At 50.2% G+C, this 24,088-nt stretch overlaps 4 protein-coding genes across 7 annotated transcripts; 2 read left to right on the top strand and 2 right to left on the bottom strand.

The window, feature by feature from the left end:
• Positions 1–2,935: 2,935 nt before the first annotated feature.
• On the top strand, positions 2,936–4,469 carry LOC115405229 (small integral membrane protein 19-like). Its single transcript, XM_030114742.1, has 3 exons — positions 2,936–3,098; positions 3,706–3,830; positions 3,971–4,469. The coding sequence occupies exons 1-3, from the start codon at positions 2,965–2,967 to the stop codon at positions 4,057–4,059; spliced, it is 348 nt and encodes a 115-aa protein (XP_029970602.1). The 5' UTR covers positions 2,936–2,964; the 3' UTR covers positions 4,060–4,469.
• Positions 4,470–4,599: 130 nt separating this feature from the next.
• On the bottom strand, positions 4,600–11,931 carry LOC115405199 (phospholipase D3-like). Of its 4 annotated transcripts, none has more exons than XM_030114707.1 (12): positions 11,635–11,931; positions 11,091–11,207; positions 8,136–9,122; positions 7,578–7,765; positions 7,312–7,492; positions 7,124–7,238; positions 6,910–7,037; positions 6,321–6,524; positions 6,076–6,215; positions 5,693–5,858; positions 5,482–5,581; positions 4,600–5,249 (listed from the first exon to the last, which is right to left on the bottom strand). In XM_030114707.1, the coding sequence occupies exons 1-12, from the start codon at positions 11,746–11,748 to the stop codon at positions 5,056–5,058; spliced, it is 2,634 nt and encodes an 877-aa protein (XP_029970567.1). In that variant the 5' UTR covers positions 11,749–11,931; the 3' UTR covers positions 4,600–5,055. The 4 variants fall into 4 exon arrangements, with proteins under 4 accessions (XP_029970567.1, XP_029970575.1, XP_029970591.1 ...); XM_030114715.1 differs by lacking the exon at positions 11,635–11,931 and adding an exon at positions 11,375–11,588; XM_030114731.1 differs by lacking the exons at positions 11,091–11,207; positions 11,635–11,931 and adding an exon at positions 11,007–11,026.
• A 126-nt stretch (positions 11,932–12,057) lies between these two features.
• LOC115401834 (integral membrane protein GPR137-like) lies at positions 12,058–16,616 on the top strand. Its single transcript, XM_030110187.1, has 8 exons — positions 12,058–12,127; positions 13,845–14,287; positions 14,368–14,417; positions 14,609–14,849; positions 15,227–15,376; positions 15,469–15,594; positions 15,677–15,798; positions 15,890–16,616. Exons 2-8 carry the CDS (start codon positions 13,919–13,921, stop codon positions 15,984–15,986), a joined length of 1,155 nt encoding a protein of 384 aa, XP_029966047.1. The 5' UTR covers positions 12,058–12,127; positions 13,845–13,918; the 3' UTR covers positions 15,987–16,616.
• Positions 16,617–16,945: 329 nt separating this feature from the next.
• Positions 16,946–23,504, bottom strand: LOC115401826 (E3 ubiquitin-protein ligase synoviolin-like). The gene is made up of 16 exons (XM_030110175.1): positions 23,318–23,504; positions 21,594–21,745; positions 21,415–21,507; positions 21,165–21,317; positions 20,581–20,629; positions 20,149–20,252; positions 19,340–19,466; positions 19,153–19,252; positions 18,997–19,062; positions 18,812–18,928; positions 18,575–18,732; positions 18,332–18,481; positions 18,096–18,248; positions 17,771–17,954; positions 17,596–17,684; positions 16,946–17,518 (listed from the first exon to the last, which is right to left on the bottom strand). Exons 2-16 carry the CDS (start codon positions 21,723–21,725, stop codon positions 17,310–17,312), a joined length of 1,884 nt encoding a protein of 627 aa, XP_029966035.1. The 5' UTR covers positions 21,726–21,745; positions 23,318–23,504; the 3' UTR covers positions 16,946–17,309.
• Between the last annotated feature and the right edge of the window lie 584 nt (positions 23,505–24,088).

Here is a 24,088-nt window from a genome sequence, read left to right on the forward strand (position 1 = left end):
TTTTAATATCAGTCATCTTTAGATTTTGTAATAGCAACAAACAAGGAAATATGTTAATGAATTTAAATATAAGGTATATTTGTTATTGTAATCTATATTTATCCCATTGTTATATATGTCATAGGCCCAAAATCAGCTCTAATTTGAAACTCGATGACAAGATGTCACACGCAAAAGTTATGTGAACTCAGTAAGAAAAGGCAGTTTCTTCACAGACCATTCGTGACTTGTATGTCTGTTTACTAGTTACTCCAGACAGCACAGATCATCCAGCGCTTGGAAAAATTGTCCTCCATGTCTGGAACAGACAAGCAGCTGTTTGTTCCAGAGGTGAGATAACGAGGATACGCAAAAAATAAGTTGCGCCTAAAAGACTTTAGTAACAACTAAAGAATCTAAATTTACAGCAAAAATTAGTGAGTGATGTATGACATATGCATCTGAGACCTGTGAGTGTTAAGTCCCCTTGGTTCATGGTAACAGCATGCTAGGAATCAGTTTAGAGGGGTAACTAAACTTGTTTTTTTTGGTTTTGATTCAGTGGTTGCAAACCTCTGCTTCTGAAGAGCAAGGAAAAGACCAGGTACACAACACTGGAACGCTTTGTGGGTGTATTTGCCAATGTGTGACATTAACAAATGTATGCAGCCAGTTGTGGCATAGTGATTTTTCAACAGTCAATTAAATCCTTTTCTATTACTTTCAGAGCTGACGCGACAGAGGAAACAGGGGAAAATACAGAAAATGCAGAACCGGTGAGAAAGTATTGTATTTGTGCACCAAACAAAAAAACTTAATATCTACTTCTCAGAAAATAAAGTATGTGATAATATGTACTTGAAACTTTCTGCTCTGTGTTGCTTGAAACTTATACAGAGACCCGAAGCAAAACCATTCAGCTTCTCCTGAGGGATCCTGAAAATACCAAAAAAAATAAAATAAAATACAAAAACTTTAACATTAAAGGTGGAATACAACATTTTCTCGAAAAGACGAAGCCCCACGTCTGTTACTCACTTTTTGAACAACGCGCATGCGCCAGACCATCCGCCCGGCTCTCCTGCTTCTCCCAGAAAACGCGGAAGTGTACGAGCGCGATCTCCTCTTCTCCGGCGTGCACGGCTCTGTACAGTTTCTGCGATCCGCCTCGCTCATAAATAGAGCTTTTTTTTCCCGAAACAGCTACAGTTTCATTATGTCAGACTCGCCATCGGTAAGTACAAGCTCAGAAGCTCACCGGCTACATAAACACTCTGAATGCGCATGCGCAAAAGGGAGAAGCTGATTGGGCGCAAGCACGGAGAACCGCCTTACGAAAGCAGCTCGTCAGAATGATTGACAAACAGACCCACCAATTATTTAGGTGATCCACCCGGAAATCAAAATGTTGTATTACACCTTTAATCATATCAATCCCACAAAGTTTTTCTCTTTAGATGCATGTTGCATAATAATAAAATGCAATACTTTGCTACGTGGTATGAGGCAGATTTTATATGCTGCCAGCATGCATTCAATGGGACAAATGGAATAGACAGTTGTAATATGTACCAGGTGTGTTCTGTTTAAGAGTGTCTAGTAAATGCTCTGTAACTTTAAGAACTGTGAACTATGTATATTAAAAATACCTTGATGAGACTTTTTTCTCTACTGCAGGGAACAGTGCTTTTTAAAGCATGCCGTAGCTGCAGCTGACTGGTGCAAAAAGTCCGAGGGGGGGGGGGGCTGAAGCTGCCAGATGTCCTTTCAATGGACGAAGATGAACAAATGGAACTCCTCAATGAACTGCTGAGCTGGGAGGACAAACCCGATGAGTCCTCTCCGATGGAAATGCTGTCATTTGTTTTTGAAAAACAGGACGGCTAGGACAAGCTCATGGAAGAAATTGTCAACAAAAAAAATTAAAATATTTCCCAGGGTAGAGGTGGTTATTGACCTGAGTAAAAAAAAAAAAAAAAAGTAATCCCCACCCCCACCCACAGTAGCAACAGTCCAGGCAGTTAGTTTGAGGTTGTGTGGCGCAGTGGAGTGCTGTACTCATCCAAGTTGGTGGGTGGAGAGGAGGAGTGCAGGACGGAGTTGACGCAGGTGGATGGTGAAGTCCCACAGGTGGACAGGTGTGATCCAGTTGTCCAGCGCCGTTGGGGTTCACTATCTGGAGCACTATGTTCTCTTCCATGGACAGCAGTGCAGATCCCAACACCAGGGCCAGCTGGGCTGCATGGCTGCTCAGTCGCTGCTCATGTGTCCAGTGAGCTGCTGCTGTTGTCCGGAAGTCCTCAACTCAACAGTGTGTCTGTGTTCTAATTATCTGTCCCACAATCTGCAGACATGCGGTAAATCACTCTTTTATGCCCGCTGTTTCTCCGACTGCTTGGACAAGCGTTTCCAACCTGCTCTGTCCTCCCTGCTCGTCTGTCTCTCTCCTCACACACACACCATACCAGGCAGGTGCAGCGATCAGAGCTGCAGTCACACCTGCAGAAATCAACCTGGAGCTGCTCTCACACCTCTCTCTCACACAACTCTGCAGGAAAATCGCTCAAAAATAACATTCCTTTAATTGAATGAATACATTTAAACATTTGACACAGTCATGTTTTCAAACACATTGTAAGAAACTGAAAATGCGTATTCAAAATATTCATTTTTCTTTCTAACCTATTTATTCACATATTTGGTATTAATATTCCACACTGGGCTACACAAGAGAGAACTTTAATAAAGGGATATAAAAGAAGGGTGGATGGTTCTGGAAGTAATATTTGGACTTGTAGGGATTCCTTGAGGCTGCAGTTCCTCGCTTCGCCACAGGAGGGCAGCACGGCGCAGTGAGACGCTGAGGAGAGCAAAACAAACGGAGAAGAAGAAGAAGTCAGAGCGGAGGCGGTTCTGTTTACAAAGCTCGGTGAATTTCTCCGCTTTTCTTCCGGTAGATCCGCTCCGGGGTGAAGGGGTCTCTCCATGGGGGGTCACGGGGGTTTGGGGAGCGAACCGGAGTCCATCGACTACTCGGTGCACGAAGCCTGGAACGAGGCCACGAACGTGTACCTGCTGGTGATCCTGGTCAGCTTCGGCCTGCTCATGTACCTCCGGAAGTAAGTCTCTCATCCCGGACCACACACACACACACACACACACACTCCGAGTTAATGCTGCTTCACTACAGCCCTGCATGTGATCGCGGTGCTTCAGATGTGAATCGTTATTGCTCTTTGAATGACCGTGGAAGTGATGCGCAGTGCAGTGCTGTCACTCAGAGATCAGGCGGTCTGCAGATCATCAGATAAAACCACGTGACAATATCATCATTCGGCTGGTGGAGGGAACGAGACATGACGTTCCAGATGTGCTGGGCTTGAATCAGTTTACAGCATCAAAGCCTTCATCACACACTTCAGCCACGAGGTCGAGCTGGTGTCCTGGATCAGACAGAGCCCAGCGCCCTGTCAGTGAGCCAGCACGAGATCATCCCGCAGTCAGGATACCTCTGGGCAGCAGCTGGAGGGCTGTGTGGCCAGCCAAAGAAATGCCCCCCTAAAACACACACACACACACACACACACACACACACACACACACACACACACACACACACACACACACACACACACACACACACCCCATGCCATGAGACGTCACATCCCCATGAAGATACAGATCCATCCAGATGATCTGTTTACAGCCTGTTTGTCCCTGATGTAGAAACAAGAGGAAGATCATGCGTATCTTCGCGCTCCCTCCCACCGCCGGCACCAGCCCCGAGCCCAACTTCTACGACAGCCTGCAGAAGGTGCGCCTGCGGCAGCAGCTGGAGATGTACTCCCTGGGTGAGTACGCGTTTGTTTCTGCGTTGCTGCAGAAACAAACAGCCGTGCACGTCGTTGGCTAATGACAGGAAATTACAGAACACTTCGGCTGTTGGTGTAACACTGAGGTGAGTTTCTCTGCTTCCTGGTGTCGCCTGCAGCCAGGAAGTTCGAGCAGCAGCAGCATCAGCACCAGCAGCAGCAGCAGCAGCAGGGCCAGACGGACAGCGTGCAGCTCTCCATGGAGTAACAGGAAAGACACTGTCTACACACACACACAGCTCTGCCTCCTGTGGTCTTCCTGGGACTCTGAGAAATGAGAGGATGAATCACAGCGAGGAACCAGAGGAAAATCCGGCATGAATTACTGCGTGCACAGGAACCTTTAGTTTTAACTCCATCTCCACGTTTCTGCTCCTTTGGTTTTGGTCTGTGTTGATGAGCTGTTTGTAAAATACTGGTCTGAAAATGTGAAAAATTAGAGCACATAAACCTGAAGTGACTTCGTGAATAAATCGTTTGATCATCAATACATGAAGGTTCCGACACATTGCCATTATGGAGCATCCAGCTGCACGCACACACACCCACACCTTGTAATATGATGAGATGTCATTATGTAGTTTTTTTTGTGAAATAAAATGAAACATGTTAAACATTGACAGTATTAAAGTCAGACTTTTGCTGTAAAACATCTTGTCCTACACTGATTCACACACGTTATGAAATGTGAGGAGTCAAAATGAGCAGTTTGAGGATGGGATTATGACTGTTGGACAAAAATCAGGGGAACAGCTTTTATTGTAATCAAACATCCGGTCAGCTGTTCACACAGAAGGAACTCAATTCAAGCGGACCACAGAAAACCAGAGAACGCAGCGAAATCCAGCTAAAGGTCAACGAATGCGGGTCTCTTTGGGACGATATGTACATGAGCCGTGCGCTTCGGGACGCGCTGTAAACATGGCCGAGCTCTTTGGAGGCGCGTCCTTCACCACACGAGCTTCTTAAAGCTTTGCACCGACATCTTTAAGCAAACATTTACAAAATGCTCCAGGCATAAAAGAAAGTTCCCTTTAACCAAAGCTCCTCGCAATTAAAATCAGAACATCACAGGATTCAAAAATACCCGCATATGAAAAAAAAAAAAAAGCAAATATATACAGAATAAGGCAGCAGTGAAGCAAACTGAGTTCGAGGAAGGCAGAGTAAGTAATTCAAGTAGCAGGAGGCGTGGAGAGGCTCTCTACTGGGCGCAGGGGTGCTGGTCGTCCACGGAGAGCGGGCTGCTGTACGGCGAGCTCCAGTCCCGGAGGAACAGGTCCTCCGCCTGGCTCTGCAGGGTCTGCTGGCCCGGGCCCACGGCGGAGCCCGTCTGGTTCACCACCAGGCCCACGCCGGCCGTCTGCGTGAAGTAGTTCTCCGACCAGTTCGACGTCCCTGAACGCACCATATGAACAACTCTGTCATGAATCCTTCCAGAAGGGAGAAGGTCAACACTCAGCTGGTAATAAAGAGCATTTTAAATAAATACACTCAATAATCCATTTAACAATTTTGATGAGACAATGAGGATTGCCGACTTTTCATACAGATCAGTTTGTTTTTTTTTTGTCAGCTGAGTCTTCTTGACATATTCCTGCTAAAGCTACAAACCCTGGAGGCGTCTTACCGATGTACAGCGCTCTGTCAGTCACCATGTACTTGGCGTGGTTGACTCGAGCGTAGGGGATCTTCTTCTGCTCCGCAGTGGAGGGAACCGTGAAGACGTTCTAATGAAAACCAGACACGAGCGTCAGAAGTGTGTTTTCCATTCCATCAGGGTAATCACGGCTACATCTCTGAAAGCGTTTGAGACATTGGACGTGGAGACCCAGACGTACCACGCTGATGTGGCAGCTCAGCGGAGGACTGCTGAGGACCAGCAGCGACCGCAGGAAGGTGAACATGGAGCCAGGCGAGTGCTCCCAGCAGCTCACCAGCAGCCTGACGTGCACGCCCCTCGTGCACGCCGCGGCACGCAGCGCCGAGTCGATGGCGGGCCAGAACCTGCACGCGGGACACACCGGGCACGGGTCATTCCTTCGGTTTGAGTGTGTGTTTTCAGCCTGTCGGCAGTTCTCCGTCTGAATGAGAAAAGCTGCTCGGTCATCCCTCTGCAGAGCGCCGCAGCATCAGCACACACTCGGTGACGCTGCAACCTTTAGCACAGCCGCTGTGGAGAGACAGGAGTGTGTGTGTGTGTGTGTGTGTGCGTGCAGCGTACCGGACGGGCTGTGTGTACTGAGACAGTGGCAGGTAGTCCATCACAGAGATGTAAATAAAGTTGTGGGCGTCGTCGATGACGGACAGGATGGAGGAGAGGTCGTCGGCGCGGCCGCGGGCGGAGATCTGAGGAGGGGAGCTCTGGAGGAGACGGACGCAGCACGTCCCTGTCGATCAGCACTAAATCCCACTCCCGGAGCCGTCTCAGAGAGAAGCCCGGCTGAAAGGTGGACTCGGTGGACTTACAGACAGGTAGACCCGAGCAGGCACTCCGTTGAGCTTGAGGCGCAGGGGATTCTGGGAGCTGGACAGGGCGGAGAGGCGAGCCGGCCAGTACGGAGGTAGGGAGGTGTGGTTCACTCCACCCAGGCTCCAATACACCCCGAAGATCCGAAAGGCGTCCTGAGCCAGGCAGCTGCAGTCCTCCACGGACACGCCCACCTCCTTCACCTGCGCTCAACAGAGTGTGTGACCTCCACCGTCAGAACGAACCACTAAAGCCTGCTGCTGTTCGTGTTTGGACCACTTTATGAAACATTACTGGAGCTCTGGGCTTCATAAAGAGCAGCAAAACACACCATAATGTGTGTTTCAATAGGGAAGGGCATGGAATAAATGCTCCACATTCTGTAAACTTGTTGTAAATCAGTTCAGGATCTACCAGCGGGTTCGACATCTGAAACCAGAGTGTGTCCAACGCCCACTACACACACACACAGGGGACAACAGATGACGCTGGGATCTTTATAATCTGGCGTGAATGAAACTGGTCATGTGACTCGTGTTGAGACAGCTGGAGAGGGAGCGGCGTGACAGGCGGGCGTTGGCGCCGTACCTCGGTCAGAGAGCGCCAGTCCATGTTGGCACTGCCCACATACAGGTGCTTCTGGTCCACCACCCACAGCTTGGTGTGCACGATGCCTCCGGTCACGGCCTGGAGGTCCACCTCTCTGACCTCTGCTCCTGGAAGCAGACGCACTCAGCAGTTTAATCCCACAGCGTCAGGATTTGCCTCTTCATGATGCTTGTATGCGTGTGTGACCTCTGACCTGCGGCAGCCAGCTCCCCCGTGTCTCGGATGGACTTCTGAGGGGAGTTGACAGCAATCTGGAGTTTGACCCCTCTGGCGTGAAGCTGCTTCAGCTGCTGGAAGACCTCCCGGCCCTGCGGAGCGCCGATAGGAGGTTGAAGGGAGCTGGAGACGTGGGCGAGCGGTGCGATAAGCGCACGGTGCTACCTGAGCGTCGGCGGAGCCGCCGAGGTCCGTGTCGCTGGCCCGCAGCGTGAAGTAGAAAGCGGCGATGTCCACCGAGCTGTTGGCCCGCTGCAGCAGACGCAGCCAGCTGTCTGCGATGCTGCGTCTGGGCGGCGGCGAGGACTCGTACAGGCCGACGGGGACGCTTTCCACCAGATGTACCCTGGACAGAGACCGAGGTTCACGCCTCAAAGTCAAACCACATTTAGCAAGGAGAGGTCAGGAATGGCTGACGACCCGTGACTCACCGGCAGTCTGTGCTGCAGGGCTCCGGAATCAAACCCAGGCCCTCTAACCAGTGCAGCTCCAGCTGGGCGGTGAGCTGAGCCACGGACATGGGAAGTCCATAATGCCAGACGTGCAGGCCGAAGCCGCCGAGCAGCAGCAGCGTGGCTGGCAGGAGGAAGAGGAGGGCGAAGCCGGAGCATCCCGACCGCTGAGGAACAACAAGCACAGGAGTGAGCAGAGGAGCGCAGCGCAGCGCAGCATACCACAGCTGCTCCCGGAGGGCGTGGTGGAATTCCTCCATCCGACAGTGACACAAACAGCACTGCAGACATCAGAGCTATTCCATCAGCTACGCTGCTAATCACGTTCATTCTTTGCTTTTCTAGTTTCAGTTCTGAGAGAATCTCAACTAGTAAAGAAGTGAGAGGGAAGCTCAGGATGTTTAAATATGATAACATTATGTATGATATTTAAACCCAAAGAAACAGCAATACATGAAAGTTCATAAAAATTATATCAGCAGTTTTCGAATCTTCAAAATGCAAAGTTACAGATTTGTTGAAGATACAGTATCTGACCTTGTCTGAGTTGGCTGATGAGGCTTTTTCAGGTTTCTCTGATGCGACAGCAGAGCAGGACTTGTCTGCTTCGACTCTTTTCTCTCTGAGGCTTGTAAAGGGGCTCATCAGAGGCTCCTGAGGCTGCTCCTCCATCTCCTCCACCTCCTCCTCCTCCTCCTCACATTCTGCCTCTGATGAAGACCTGCTGACCCTCAGGTCAGCGACCTTCATGGACTCTGTCTTCCAGGGCGGCTCTTCGTCCATGATGGCCTCCACCTCCTCCTCCTCCTCCTCCTCGTCCTCCTCCTCCTGGTCCTCCTGGGCTGCGGGGACAGTCGGGGACCGGTTGTAGTCTCCTGAGATGTCGCTGAAGCTGCTTTCTGGAGGACCTTGGTCCCTCTGTGGCGTCGTCTCCCTCGGCTTGTGGCGGGGGGAGCCTTCGTCTGGCAGACGGCTCCCGAGATCCTCGTAGAGAAGGCGAGTGGCGGAACCTTCGTGTGGAACGCGGCTCCAGGGGGCGTCTGATCCGACGTCGGCCTCGGGCCCCCTGTCTCGTATGAGTGCGGGCCGCGGGCTGGCCGTCATCAGAGGGGACAGCATCGATTCGGACGGGCTCCAGCTCCTGGGTGCGGCGATCGGCGGGCTGTGGACTGCCGCCGCCTGCTCAGAGCCACTCGGCACTGGAGGCTCCTCGGCTGTGTATTTGGCTAGCCGGCTGGACAGCTGGGGCAGAGCCGTCTCTCTGGCCTCCGGGGGTTTGGGCCTTGAAGCTTCACCGCCTGAACTTCCAGCTTTGTCATTGGACTGAGCCGGGAGGACGGACGTCTCTCTCCTGGGAGCGGGCAGCTCGGCGCCGTGGCTGGTGGGCCGCTTGTGGAACGTGGGGATCCGAGAGGTGGTCTTCCCAACTTTGCGGCTCATGTCTTCTTTCTCCTCCAGTTCCTTTTGACCTTGTTTGTCTTCGATGTGGAGACGGTCCAGCACAACATGACAATACTTGAGCTCCTGAGGGAGACAAAACATCTCGAATGAGAATTAAGGAGTAAACAACTCTCCTCTCAACATAAATGTACTTACTTCCAAGCAACTTCACGCCATCTTATTTAACGCTTCTACCTGTTTCAGACTAGAGCAGCATTTCCTCAGTAATATCCAAAGCCTATTCCTCCTCGTTTCGATGGTGAAGAACAATAACAACATGACACTCTGTCCGTACCACAGTGCAGGAGAGGCCACACCTATTCAAATGAGCTCTCTTGCTGCAGGCTGAGCATGTTTATTTACCTCTGTGACAGGAGCATTAGCACCGATACAGAATCGCCCGGCTTCACTGCTTCACATTCCTCTCACTTCCCTTCGGGCTCCGTCTGTTTTTCATAAAAATTCTGAAAGTACGTGGCTGCCATTCTTCTGAGCTTTAAGAGGGTGAGGCAGGCCTGCTGTCCCCCTACTGTGGACGCTGCAGGAACGTCAAAACGACACCGTGGTCCTCACTCCAACAAGGCTGAACAGTTTTAAACTGGTGAATTAAAAAGAACCAGAACCTGGAGGCCATTACTGCCTCATGTTGTAACTTACATGAGTGTAGTGATTTATTATCACATTTTCTATAAAGCTTTAAACAAAAGTGAACCTTTAAAGAAGATCCAAACAGCTTCTGTCATTTCAATCAACATTTCTCCCCATAAAATCCCACCAATAGGAAGAGTTTTTGAAGCTTATATCACAACTGATCAGTATCTATTGTGGATTACATAATATCTTTCAACTTTTACTCTTATCTTAGTTTTGTGGAAGCTCGAGAGAGAAACAGCTGATGAATAACAGTTACTTCTTTAAACACTAGTGAAAGTTAGTATTTGTGTTAAAAAATGTAGTTCCTCAGTAAATTAACCTTCTTTTAATTTTCTCTCTGTTACACAGCTGTATCATGACAGTGTTGCTGTAACACACTGATTATCAGCATTATGTCTACTGATCGATTCATTCATTGAGTTCAGCTGAAGTCAAATCATTTAGGAGGAAGACGCCCTGCGGTCTGGATGTTAGCAAATCATCAATATTGGAGAAAAGGGCCAGATAACATCAGCGATAGACAGGCCATAAAACAGTGTGCCGTGACAATAATGCTCCAGCTGACAGAGAGGGAGGGGGAGGGAGACCGTGGCTTTCTATTCATCCATTCATCTTCAAAACCGCTTAATCCTGTTCAGGGCTGTGGGATGCTGCAGCCAATCCCAGCTTACTGTGAGCAATGATAGGACAACAGGACACACCCCGGACAGGTCGCCAGTCCAGCACAGAGCAAACACAGTGAGACAGACTGGACTCCCACCACCACCAACACCACACACACACACACACACACACACACACACACACACACACACACACACACACACACACACACACACAGCAGAGGTATCTGGATGAAAATCCATGCACACACTGGAAGAACATGCAAACTCCACGCGGAAAGGCCCGGTAGGTATAAGCCTTTTTGCTGTGAGGCGACAGCGGTAACCACTGTGCATCAACTACTTTCTTTTTCAAATCTATCTTGACACTTTGTTGTATCAATAGGGTGACAGACATGCATCAACTTCAGGACTAAAAGAGTAGACTGGAGAAATATTAGGCAAGAAGGGAAATATTTCTGACATGAAGATGAATATAAACACCCACAGGTTTTGAGTTTGTCCTCAAATTATCAGCTCCACTGTTTGAATCTCCTCTACAAAACAAAGTAAGCCCATTTCCGGCCTGACAGATCAATGTTTCCTGGTATATAACGACTTCATGCAGCAGCACAACCTCAGTCGCAGAGCATTATTTCTGTCATCAGAGGGAAAGCTCTGCCACACCCAGGTCCCAAAAATGTTTCCGTACCTCGACCTGCCTCTTCTACAGCTCTGCTTCCTCCAGAGCGGAGCTGTCATGGGGGCTCTCAGGTGAACCGCAGCCTAAACGTACCGTTACATCCGCCGCCTCCTCCGCAGTCTCCTCCTCCAGCACGACCGGGGCGCCGCCGCGGTGTATCTCCATCACCGCACGCCTCTGGACGGACTCCGAGTCGGAATCATCTGAATCCTGACGGGGATATAAGGGTTAAAGTTAATAAGAGAGACAGCCGCAGTCTGTGGCTAGTCACCATGACACCTACACAAGTAAATAAACATACAATGTGCACAAAACAACAATTTGTCGTGTTGTTTTGGGGTTTCTTTACGCAGACAGAATGAAAAAAAAACACTTACCATGATGCAGAAACTTATCCGGCACCGCTAAAATAACTTCTACGCTGGAGTTTTTAAGTTGGAACTAATAACTTAACTCAAGCTAACAGTTAAGAAGAACGAGCAGCGGTTAAGAGTGATTTGGTATCCGTGTAAAAGAGTGCTGGTCTCGAGGACTCGTTAGCACGGAGCTGTTAGCCAGCGAGCTACGTGGCTGACTGTGAAGGTTCGGGCGGCGGAGGAAGAGGAGGCGGAAAGGCTGAGTAATAAAATATACCCACCTCATACGTCGCTCTCCTCTGCAGGCGGGTCGACCGTCTCGGGGTATCCAGTGACTCTGCCTCGCTCGCCTGCCCGGGGTTGATGGATTTCCGAGACCGCAGCACCATCGGCATCTCGGACACCTTTAATAATGCAACACCTCCGTGGCTGAACTGACGAGTAAACAACAACAACAACAACCACGAGATTGTAAAAACAGGCCACCCGCCACGCTGCTGAGCACTAAAATCCCCTGTTGAATCAGCTCGATGTCATTTCTGTCGTGGATGTAGGTGACGATTCCCAAACAAAAAAAATCGCGTTTAATCAGATTTGACTCGCTGGATTGAAAATTGAAGTAACCGCGATTTCCTGTCATCGCTATTGGCGGTTGAAATCAAAAATACAAGCCCCGCCCACCAGACGTGACGCAGCGTGCAGAACCCGGAAGTGTGGGATTAGTGTCCGAGCCAGAAGTCCGCATCCGACTCCGGAGCCCCGCAGCGATATAAGGTCTGTTTTTATTTTTTAAAAAAACGCCGCAGACATCACACGCATATCACTCTCTTTTCCGAGAGACGACAACACAGCTCGCACGCACCGATAGAAACACTTTAAACCGCGTCTGTCCGCAGTTTGTGTCCGTGTAGCCGGTTGTTTATGTATTCGATGTAAAGACTGAGTGGATCCAAAGGTCGCAGAAATGACCACAGACATAACACACATGCTTACTGTGTGATAACAACAGCAAATATCAGAGCAGAGAAGCTTTCTGCAGTCATGTACACTTTTTGTGGGTGTCGAAACCGAAAGAAAGTGGCGATACATTTATGCTGTTATTACCTGTCCCGTGATCAGAGGACTGACACCTTCTGTCATGGGTTTATTGAAGTTTAGCTTCATCAAGGTTTATAAAGTGGTTCATCATGGTTTATAAAGTGGTTCATAAAGGAGTCAATGGAATCAATGCAAAGGCTGAGATAGATAAAAAAGATCGAAAGACAGACATCCCTTTTGGAAAATTCACAGTGTCAACAGGATCAGCACACAATAGAACAGAATCAAATCCAAAGTAAAAGTAAAAGTTGACAGCTGGGGGGGAGGGGGGTGACCTCAGCCCTTCTCTGTCCCCCTGGGAGGCGTTAAAAAGCTGCATGGCATGAGGGAGAAAGGATTTCCTCAGTGTGTCAGTGCAGCAGGACAGTGGCAGCATCCTGTCGCTGGAGCTGCTCCTTCACCTGGAGATGAATGACGGCGGCCTTCTGAGGAAGTCCAGCCGGATAGAGGAAGCTGGAGGAACTGAGGGGATTATTCATTGTTTCGTTAGCATTGTTCTGAGCTGTTGTGACTGTGGAACAGATACGCTCTGGGTTTTCCTCAAAATCCCCTTCACCATGAAGTGCTGTTTGTGAGCAGCGATAAAATGATTAAATTAAACTGCGAAGGCTGTCGTTGAAGTTTTAGAGGAATACTTATCAACATAGACAAAAACACACGAACACAATCAGTGCAGGTGGTAACTGGTCCCAGCCTCTTTAACAGATATGCTGAACTAGATTTCTATGTGTATGGTTGTGTGCAGTGGGTCTAGATTGGTGTTTGTGTTTTATTTCAGACCATGGTTTTCACATGTCTAGATCAAATTAATAACAAAAAAAACAAACTGAGCTGTTGACCATTGATGTAATTACCATGTATCTTTTCTGGACACTCTCTGGAGTATTGCTGGTAAATTCTCATTCTTAGTATATTTTCAAGGCTTGGAAATGTCTGAACATGTCTGGGGTTGTAGGGGTGAGGCGTCCCATTCAATATGGAGCAGAGCGAACAAGCTCTTTGGATTTTAATTTACAGCCATCCTTCTATCACCTGCACAGGGATGAGCCTACATACATGACGCCCCTGGCTATAATAAGGCTGTAAAGCTCATTTATCCCCCTCTGTTGTGTTTAAATGTAAGTTGAGTGGCACAGAGAGTAACTTAATGAAGTGTTTGAATATGTGCAGCTATTTAAACTCAAATGTGAAAGCACATAGTCGTCAATGTCACTTACTGAACTGTTTGATTTATTCCAACAATCCTTGGCGTTATGGCCTCTTCAGCTCAGTATAGAGTCAATTTACACTTTGTCACAGCAGGGAGTCAGTGGATCAGATCGGTGTGGAGAATCTGACCTGGATGTGTGTTAGAGAAGGTGTAAATCTGCGTTAATGCTCCTCTGCTCCTCAGGTCTCTGCTGTGAGGATTCGGTGTGGCTCTTTCCCCTGCGATGATCGCTCTCAGTTAGTCCGCTCATCGCTCCGATGGAAGCTCCGCCCACAGCCGCCTGGTCCACCCGGGCCCCGCCGGCCCCCCTGCGCCCGGCCGTGGCCCCGTCCGTGCAGCTGGGCTTCACCGTCCTGTACACGGCGCTGTACGCCGGCCTCTTCCTGGTGGTCTACGTGCAGCTGTGGCTGCTGCATCTCTACAGACACAAGCGATGGAGCTACCAGAGCATCTTCCTCTTCCTCTGCCTGCTGTGGGCCGCCCTGCGCACCACCCTCTTCTCCTTCTACTTCAGTAACGCGCTGGAGGCCAACCGGCTGCCCGTGGCTGCCTACTGGCTGCTCTACTGCTTCCCCGTGTGTCTGCAGTTCTTCACGCTCAGCCTCATCAACCTGTACTTCACGCAGGTGCGCTGCGCCGTCTGCTCATCCTCGCCTTTCTTTTTCTCCCATTTTCAGGGTTGACTGACGTGTCTGTCGTTGCACAGGTGTTGCTCAAAGTGAGGGAAATGTACAGCTCCGACGTGGACAGAGGCCTGTAAGTCTTCGTTCTCAGCACTGATGCTTTTTTATGATCTCACCTGCATTCCTCCATGTCAGGAGTGTCAAACGAAGAAGTTCACTTGTAATGAAGAAGACCTTGAAATCAGATTATTTTGAAGAAGGTGCAGCAGAGGAAGGTCTGTTTGTTTGAGGAATAGCAGCGCTGTCGCTCCCCGCCCCCCACAGGTGGGTGGCCCGGTGCGTGTACGGGACGATGAGCGCTCTTTTCCTGGCCGTGAACGTGGCGTGCGCGGCCCTGGGGGACCGCGGCCGCGGCGGCGGGGCGGCGGACCGCACCTGGAGCCTGGTGCTGGTCCGGGTGATCGTCAACGACCTGCTCTTCATCCTGGACGCCGTGCTGCTGGCCACCCTGCTGCTGCTCCTCAGCCGACACTCCCGCTCCGCCAGCCCCTACCTGATCAGCAAGGTGAGGCCCAGGGGAGCCACACCCCCCGGCTAGCCATTTCACAATCATTAGTAAGCAAATGAAGTTTGTATTACGCTGATCCAAAGTTTGCATGATTTGAAGACAAGTAAGTCTTTGTAGGTTTTGTCTGAAGTCATCAAGCTGGATTTGTTTTCTGTTGCATTATTTTGAAGATGTTGTAATGCACATATAGATTTTATAAATTTTTCCAGATGTCATTAGTCTTGGAAAACAAAGAACTTCCAAATTCCATATTAAAAAAAAACTAATTTTAATTGTGCATCAGACCTTTTATACAGATTTTGAAACTTGCTTCTGGAAAGCTTTAATATTGAGTCGGCGGAGCTGTGTTGTGTGTGTGTTTTCTGTCTGGCCAGGGGACCACCGTGTGCCGGGTGGCAGCGTTGGGCGGAGCCGTGATCTTCCTGTTTGCCAGCCGGGCCTGCTACAACCTGACGGTGCTCTTCCTGTCCCAGAGCCGCCACGTGGAGTCCTTCAACTTCGACTGGTACAACGTCTCGGACCAGGTGGGTGTCGTCGGACCGCGGCTCGATGGCGTCCCGATGCCGGGTCCTGACCGAGTGTGTTTGTGTGTGTGTGTGTGTGTGTGTGTGATCAGGCGGACCTGCGCAGCGAGCTGGGAGAGGAAGGCTACCTGGCCTTCGGTGCCATCCTCTTCATATGGGAGCTGCTCCCGACCAGCCTCCTCATCCTCATCTTCAGAGTGCGGCGGCCCGCTCAGGAGGTGATCCCTCCTCGCTCAGCGGTTGGTGAAAGCGCGCGGCGGCAGAGCAGAGTTAACCCGTTTCTCCATGTTGTCGCCACAGAGCGGCGGCCTGCCCATCAACAACCGGGTCCTGCCTCGCCCGTACTTCTTCGACGACCCCCAGGGCAGCGACGACGACGACTCCGCCACCCCGTGGACCCGAGCTCCACCCCCCCACACCAGGTAGAGGCATCCCATCATGCAATGCTCTGCAACACGGTGTGAAGATGGAAAGATGTTTTGTAAAACTGGAGCGTCGGTGTCTGTCTTCCAGCTGGTATGGATCCGAGACGGCGCCTCTCCTGTTTCCCAGCAATCCTCCAGACCGCAGCAACCAGCACCACTCCTTCTACTCCACCCCCCAGAACTGACCCCCCACCAGTCCCCCCCCCCCCCCACCCCCTCCTGCAGATTTGCACCTAAACTCTCAGGAAGTCGTCACCAGCCAGTGAAATGCACCTTGTGTTTTTTTTTTGTATTGCTCTTGGTAAAAAGGGACCCGACTCGGAGGGACTGGAGTTTTCCAGGAGTCGTCTCACAGAAATCAGGTTTAACTTCGATTACATTCCTTCTCCACAAGCGATTCCTGCAGAGTATGAGGCTAACGTGGAGCTCTGTCCTGTCAGATAAGCTAATCTCTCTTTTGCACACAATCAACTGACCATTTGGGTATTCACAGCAGAGAGCTGTGGTTAACTGAAATATTAAATATATTCCCTTCTCTATTCCCTTCTCATTACCTTCCCGCTGCAGGTATTGCTGTTTTCTAAGTTTGTAAAGAAGTTTCTAAAGAGTTGGTTCTTATTTTTTCTTCCTGTACGATTGTGTTTTGTAAGTGTAACTTATTTCTAATGACGTTCTAACACGCGACTGAAATTTGCCACGTGAACAAATAAAAACATGGTTTTGGTCCGGGGAGGGCGGCGGACGGACCAGAGCAAGCACAGTTCAACAGCAGTCTGATGGTTAAAATGAAATAAGTTGGTCAGAAGAACTGAATGATTGATGTCTTTACAGACTTCCAGATTTCGTAGATCAACAGTTTAATTTTCTCAGCTCCATCTTTAACTTAAAAGGCAACAATAAAGGTCTGCGAGATGAAAAACCTGAAGAAGAAAGGTGCTCCGAGTGCGTCACTGTAACACTCACTAAAACCAACATACATGTGGTGCCGCTGCCGTTTCAGCCTGTTTATTCTGCTTTATGTACAGATCATCCTATTAAAACTCTTTATACAGTATGTACACATTCCAAGAACTCAGTATGTTACAGTGTCTGCAGTGGCAGCATGTGGAGAACCCCGGAAACAGAAACAGAGGAAGAAGAAAGCAGAGTAGACGATCGCTTTGACTGGATTTGGACTGAGCGGCTGTGAGGCGGATTCCCGGGCCGGGGGGAACTGGCCGACCGGGGAGCACGAGCGCTGCGTCCGTCTCTCGTCCATCAGCCGCCGGAGGGTTTGAGAACATAGACTCATCAAACCGCGCGGGCGTCCTGCTTGAGGCGGGACATCGGAGAACAAAAAGAAGAAGTGGCGCTATTGCTTTCAGACACGGAGACGGTCCACGGTGCGTCTCCGGACAGCTCGGCGTGGCGGGGGAGGGGTGGGTGGGTGGGTGGGGCCCGCTGCGCCTGGGCGTCAGCTCAGAGTCCCCGTTGGTCCGGAGCCGTGCGGCCGAGTCCCAGGCGCCGGATCAGTTGTCCGGAGGGGGCGGCGACGAGGACGACGACGGCGTGGCGGTCTCCAGCTTGCGGAGGCGGCGGCGCCTCAGCTCCGCCGCGTTGGGCTCTCCGTCCTCGCCCTCCGCCGCCTCTTCGCTCGGTTCTCTCCTCTCTGCGTCGGACGAGGCGGAGGTGGAGTCTGCGGGCTGGGAGGAGACGGCGGCGCTGCTGGACGGGCCGGCTGCAGACAGAAGGCGGACGCGGTTACTGAGATCTGATCGGACCGCGCTCGGGAGGCGGCGAGGCCGAGTTACTCACAGACGGAGGAGTCGTCGCCGCCGGGACTCTCTGTGGCCGCCGGCGCCGGGTGGCCGGCCTCTGCCGCGCTGCCCTCAGTCCGAGGAGGACTGCGGAGAGAGCAGAGGGGCGCTCAGGGACGGGAAGTGTGCGTTCTGTCTGGAAGGTGAACACACTGATGACCTGCGCAGCTTACGTGAGCGTGGCGACCGTGCTGAGGTAGTGGTGGATGTTGAGCATGGCGGCGTCCAGCAGGGTGTGGATGTTCTGGAGACACTGGAGCCGGGCCTCCAGGCCGCGCCGGCCCTCCGCCTCCAGCTCCCGCAGCTCCTCCTCCGACAGGCGGGACAGGGACGGGGGAGGGGGGGGCATGGACGACACTGCGGGACGGGACGGCACAGGAGACTCAGCTCAGACAGCCAGAGAAACTGCTGCCATGGCAACCGTTCCGTCACACCAAACGGACTCATGCAATATTTCTGTTCTGCGCGGCTGTGGAGCCGCGTCTCTTATGAGCTTACCGAAGGGAGGAGGAGGAGGCATAGGCAGCCACGGTGCTGTGGGGAAGGGGGGAGGGGGGAACGAGAAGGGGAAGCCTGGGATGGCGCCCCCTGGAGGGGCAGCTGCTGCCCCCGCTGCAGCGTCGGCCCCTGACGATGTGGACTGAGCGGAGCCTGAAGGGAACAGTGAAGCAGAATAAGTAAAGGAGAATCATCACCTCTAATCAGGTGTTATCAGACGGCGGCGAGTCGGTCACCTGCAGACTGCGTGGCCTCCGAGCTGCTCTGAGGCGCGTCGGCGGCCCCCGGAGCTGGAGCTGCTGCAGCAGGAGGGGGGGGCACAGCAGGGAACGGACCCCAGAAGGGCAGGATGCCAGGGGGGAAGCCCGGTAACATGGCTGGACCCACTGAGAGACAGAGACAGAGGACACATCAAAGATCTCCTGTAACGACACTTTGTTGGACAGCTCCTCCGGATCCGTCTCCACCCAGTGTCTCACCGTTTGGGGGCGGGGCTGCGGGGGCATTGGCCGGGGCAGCGGGCGCAGGGGGCGGGGCCTGGGCCGGAGCCGCCGTCTGGTTGTTATTGGACGCTCTGAGGACGTCCATGCGGCAGGTGGGACAGGTCTGCTGTCTCTGGAACCAGGAGCGCAGGCAGCTGCACGGAAACAACCTCCGGTGACCGACCGCCACATCCAAACAGGCCTCGGCGAGCGGAAGCCAAGCGCTCCACCCACCTGGAGTGGAAGATGTGATTGCACGGCAGCTTCTTGGCTCCGGTCACCATCTCCTCGCGACAGATGATGCAGACGTTGTCCGAAGCCTGCAGATCTTCAGGAGTGGCATCAGGGTACCTGAAGAGACACCACAGTCAACCAGAACCCCTCAGCACGGCATCTCTAACCCAGAGAGGGGAACTCACAGCGTGTTCATGTTGCGGATGGCTCTCCGAGACATTATAGCGTCCGTCACAGCTTTCTTGAACTGCCTGAGAGGAGACAGCAAACAACATGAAGCGATATTCACTCCGGGGAAGTGAAGCCATGAAGACGGACTCGCGCAGACAGACGCCGCTCACCTCATGGCCAGATACATGGGTCGGATGGCGAACAGGGGGAAGGTGTGGACCTTTATCATGATGGTCATGAAGGCGATGTAGAGAAGCACTTTGATGAAACCTGGAATTCAAACGCCGTCCAGCGTCTCAGTGACAGAAAGCGCACGGCGGACAGAGGGAAATGTGTGTTTCGGTCTGACGGCAGCACCTGTGAAGAGCTCGGTGTAGAGCATGTAGACGGCCTTGTTGTCCCACGGATTCTCGCTCTGCAGGTCGATGGTGTGCAGGATGTACTTGATGAAGGTAGTGAGCACCATGGTGAGCAGGATGGCGTACTGAGAATGTGAAGATAAAAGGTTGCTGATTTTATTTATTTTTTCTATAGTAGATTTACAATTCATATCTCCATTGATCTTATTGTGAGACAGCTGTGGACTAGAGTGGCCATTCTCAATCTCACAGGGGTCACAGAGTGTTGCCAGACTTTATGAACCGAGTTGAAATGAGTGGAATTGAGTCTTTGTGAGTGGAAAACAAATTTCATAAAGAAGTTTAATTCCCTTTTTGCACCACTGATCCAACATCCACGCAGCAGGAGAATACTTTGTGGAGGAGCGTGGCGACGCTGGAGCACAGTGGGGAGAGGGAGCGGTTGAGAACCTCTGGCCTGGACTGAAATCTGAAATTGCTGAAATCTTGGAGCATGCCGGTTTTGCAATGCCGCTTTCTTGCATGTTGGGACAATGAGCCGTGCAGCGGTCAAACACGTGATATCAGAGTCACACAAAGACTCGTTCAGATAAATCAGCTGCATACAGAATGTGTGCATTTCCTTGTGTGTTTGTTGATACTTGGTGTTCATACTGCACTCAGATCTACTACATAATTTAAAATATTAGCCCCCTCTCATATGGGTGCTCTGCATCCTAATACAGCCAAAACACCAGGTACCGGTCAACACAGACGCATCCTGTCTCACAGCTTCAATAATCAAAGCCTCAATGAAGTTCGACAAACCTCAAAACCAAAGACCAGCTGGACTGAAGCTCCCCGGGTGATGATACTGTGACAGGCGTGGTTGACAAACAGGAAGTCCATGACACCCAGCAGTCCCATGAGAGCTGCACAACACACACAAATCCACAGTGAAGGAGTGAAAACATCTACCTGGAGAGATAGACATGGTGTTAAACTTTAACTGCTGACTCTGAAACACTGAAATCAGTTTGAAAGATATCAGGTCACTGTTCAGTCCGTGAATAAGAGCTAATGAAGCAGTGAGATTATCTGTGGTTACGTTAAACTCCAGAGCACCTGGCCTGATGTGCAAATGGATCATTTACATACAGTTTCATTCATCTCGAGAATCGCACCGTGATGAAATCCCAAAAACAGAAGTGAAAGAATCAAATGAGAAATGATTTCTGACTGACGGACAAAAGTACTTACACAGCACTCTCAGGTGAAACAACCACGATATGTTTGGACTCCGTTCCATCTGACACACACAGGATTAAAACACAGATTAAAGGAAGCAAAGGATTACCAGCGACACAACAGAAAGAACAAGGAAACTGAAATGTATGCCAAGTTACAGCAGCTCTGTGTAAATACGTGTGCAGGTCAATAGCAGAAACACAAACTCAACAGACTCACAGTGGAGCCTTTTTACACTCAGCTTGTGTATATTTACAGAGTAGCAGGAAAAAGACTCCTCAGGGTGGAAGATTTTAGCAGCTAATTGTATAAAATTTACATTTCTCCATTTGAGCTAACATCCAAAATCAGCTCGGCTGAAAAAGGAAAGCTGCAGGAGTGTCAGGTGAGTCATCAGACTCTCCACACAGTTTCACTTTAACATTTTTAATGATCAACATATAAATGAAGAATAAGATCTTCTGAGTTTCAGCTGGATCATCTCAACAGGACACTGCCCTGCTGTCCCATGCCTCATTCATGTCTCTACCTGTTGTGCTGTTTGTGCATGAGTCTTAAGGACATGGAAGATTAATGTTTTCATGCTTGTGACTCACAAAGTCCACTCGGTCCTCGGCCAGCCAGTGGAAGCACTTGAGGAAGAGCAGGAGGGTGAAGAGGGCCACGAAGCGAGGGGAGAAGTCGTCCCTGAACACGGTGAAGGCCAGGCACGTCTCGGTCACCGCATACCAGGAGCGCTCGATGAGGTGCTGAGGGGCAGACAGAGACGACACGATGGATGCACAAGAAGTGAAGGTGCAGCTGAAAAAACCATCCTCTTAACCTGATGTAGAAGAAGAGCCCTACCTCCATTTCTGCAGCCCTTAGCTGTCCAAAAAACACCTTCCTCATGAACTTCCCCAGCAGAAACACCAGCACAAACGCCTGAATGTACAGGACCTGATACCAGACACAACAACAACACTGGTACTTTATCAAACTTCACACCATCACAAACAGAACTCACGGTTCAGCACCGCTCTTACCGCCATGCTGGGGCTGCTCTTGGTGAGGTAGACCACCGTGGGGTAGAACTGGTGCTTGAGGATGTAGGCGTGCGCCACCACAGCTCCAGTCAGAGCCAGACTGGTGGCCGTCACCAAGGCCGTCCTCACCATGTTGGACTCAGCTACAGATCCTGCGGAGGGACACCGAGCAGGTGAGGAACGAGAGTGAGTGAGTGTGTGTGTGTGTATGTGTGTGACCTGACCGATGGAGCGAAGCAGCATGCAAATAAAAGCCAACTTTCAGCATGAAAGTGATCTTGACAGTTTTATGGTTGTTACATGTCCAGCCAGTAATACTTGATTTAGGAGAAAGGCTCTTAAATATGTTGTTACAGACGTACCAGCAGAACACCAGACACGGAGGCAGGTTTTTCAAGGAAGATGTGGTTAGCATTAGGGCTGAACGATATGGGCAACATTTCATATCTCGATATCCATGCCAGATATCTCGATATCAATACGATATATTACAATGGACTCAGTGAAAGTTAAGCATTTTTCAGAAAAATAAAAACATCATAATACAAAAGGATGTAAAAAAAAATTAAAACTGCAAGTTTTATTTATGAGAACTCAATGCCACTACCACCAAACTCGTTGGTGCAGATTCTGCAACCGCCCTCTGCCATCAGCTGTCAACCAGTAAACGAGGTTTGTGGTTAGCTGGCCTTACCTGTGCGTGGGCGAGCTTACATGCAGGGCAAGCAGGGGAAATCTTGATATCGTTGATTTTGAGAAACTAATGTCCTGAATGTTCATATCCCAATATCGATATGATAACAATATATCGCTCAGCCCTAGTTAGCATTATTTCAAAAACAATAATCTCATTATGTAAGAACAGTTTTAACACTGCCATGGCTTCTGTTTGGTGACATGTCAGTCAACCATGCAGTGGAGTGGATGTAAGCTCTGCCAGTGTATTTGCAAGACCTCTAACTTAGTGAGAAAAATGTGTTTCTCACTTCACTGTTTGTCAACCTGCAGCTCTTTGTAACAAATTTATTTAAGAGTTAAAAATTAAAAACAGCGGATAAGATTTATGAATTGTGGCAGTTCTTTCCATATGGAGCTGGAACTATCTTAATACAACATGGAGCATGTAAATAAACTGTTATCAGTTCACCTCAATGACTGCTCAGTGCTCAGTGGGTGGAGGAGGATTTTAATGGCAACATCTGTTAGCACATACGAATAAATAGCTCATTCTGGAAGATCGAGTTTGCGGATCGCGTTAAAGCTTACAAAAGTTGAACTGAGCTGACTTTTTAATACATTCAAAATGACACTAGCCCAGTTTCACTTTTAGCTGCATAGCAGTAACGAGAGCACAGCTGGTTTCTATTCAACTGCGTGTCTCTGGATTACAGCAGTTAGTTAATCTCTTAAATAGTTTTTATTCACATGTGTGCTGTAGTTAATATTTAGTTTAGAGAACGAACGTGCTCGTTCGGCTGCATTATTAACTCACTAGCCACGAAGCTAACATGCTAAAAATGGAGACTAACTGTCCAACTACTGCTCGTGGCGCCGTCCTAAAAAAGACTGAAGCTCAACACAGCGAGGGTGAGATGGTGACACTCATCTTTAATAGTTAGGATCAGAAATGCTGAAGTTATCTGCCAGTCGGAGTCAGAGAGCGGGCTGGTGGGGAGCAGCTGCTAGCCGCCGTCAGCTAGCCGTGGCCGCTCTGCGGGACTCACCGACTCGACGTCTGCGGAAGACGGACTCCTTTCTCGAACCGAGCGACGTCTCCTTTCCTGCTGAAACCTGGACGTCCCCGCCGGTTACTCCATGGCGACAATTTCTCCGCCGCCTTCCCTCTAATGTCTTATCTTCGCCCTGTTTGTCTGTCTACGTGTTTATCTTTGGCTTGCTCCTGGGGAGCCACCTCACGTCCGGTTCTTACGGTAATGCGTGCGCAAGACGAATTTCATGCATCGCCGCGTGCCGTTAGCTGCACACACACTCAGGCGTTATCAGTTCTAATCTCGAACTGTATGTTCTTCAAATAACTTCAGATGGGGACTGAACCCGTTTCCTCCCGGGCGGTGTGTGTATGCCCCGTGTTTTCCGCGGCAGTGTGTTTCAGTCGGCCCCTCGTTCAGCAGACTTACGGTAAACACGGACGTGGACCAATAGGAAGTTGTGTGTCCAGTTGAGCCCTCTCACTTCAGCCCACCGACTGTAAATAATCCTGCACAGCAATCTGAGCTTTCTCAAGCTTTATGAACGTTTATATTTAGCGGGGAAATCCCTCCTGCAGCCCGATAGCCCCAAAACATTTATTTATACAAACCTACCTGAACACAAATGATCAAACTTACCAACACAAGCATAAATATTTTTGAATCTGTGTCTTTAACTTCAACATTTTTAAAACAGCAACTAAAACTTCAGTGGTGAAACTATCGTGTCAGTCTTTGTTAAATCACTTTGTATTTACTCATCAGTGGGTGATGTGGAATCAAACC

The sequence above is a fragment of the Salarias fasciatus genome, chromosome 2 (assembly GCF_902148845.1).
Source record: "Salarias fasciatus chromosome 2, fSalaFa1.1, whole genome shotgun sequence".
In the NCBI taxonomy this organism is placed as follows: Eukaryota; Metazoa; Chordata; class Actinopteri; order Blenniiformes; family Blenniidae; genus Salarias; species Salarias fasciatus.

Coding starts and splice junctions, on each gene's coding strand:
- LOC115405229 (XM_030114742.1), top strand. CDS start 2,965: ATGGGGGGTCACGGGGGTTTGGGGAGCGAACCGGAGTCCATCGACTAC. Junction 3,099..3,705: donor CTGCTCATGTACCTCCGGAA/GTAAGTCTCTCA, acceptor TCCCTGATGTAG/AAACAAGAGGAAGATCATGC. Junction 3,831..3,970: donor GCTGGAGATGTACTCCCTGG/GTGAGTACGCGT, acceptor TGTCGCCTGCAG/CCAGGAAGTTCGAGCAGCAG.
- LOC115405199 (XM_030114707.1), bottom strand. CDS start 11,748: ATGCCGATGGTGCTGCGGTCTCGGAAATCCATCAACCCCGGGCAGGCG. Junction 9,123..11,090: donor AGGAGGCGGCGGATGTAACG/GTACGTTTAGGC, acceptor TGTCTCCCTCAG/GAGCTCAAGTATTGTCATGT. Junction 7,038..7,123: donor GGGGGAGCTGGCTGCCGCAG/GTCAGAGGTCAC, acceptor GTCTGCTTCCAG/GAGCAGAGGTCAGAGAGGTG.
- LOC115401834 (XM_030110187.1), top strand. CDS start 13,919: ATGGAAGCTCCGCCCACAGCCGCCTGGTCCACCCGGGCCCCGCCGGCC. Junction 14,418..14,608: donor TCCGACGTGGACAGAGGCCT/GTAAGTCTTCGT, acceptor CGCCCCCCACAG/GTGGGTGGCCCGGTGCGTGT. Junction 15,799..15,889: donor GCTCCACCCCCCCACACCAG/GTAGAGGCATCC, acceptor TCTGTCTTCCAG/CTGGTATGGATCCGAGACGG.
- LOC115401826 (XM_030110175.1), bottom strand. CDS start 21,725: ATGGTGAGGACGGCCTTGGTGACGGCCACCAGTCTGGCTCTGACTGGA. Junction 18,733..18,811: donor AATCACATCTTCCACTCCAG/GTGGGTGGAGCG, acceptor GTTTCCGTGCAG/CTGCCTGCGCTCCTGGTTCC. Junction 18,482..18,574: donor CGCAGCCCCGCCCCCAAACG/GTGAGACACTGG, acceptor TCTGTCTCTCAG/TGGGTCCAGCCATGTTACCG.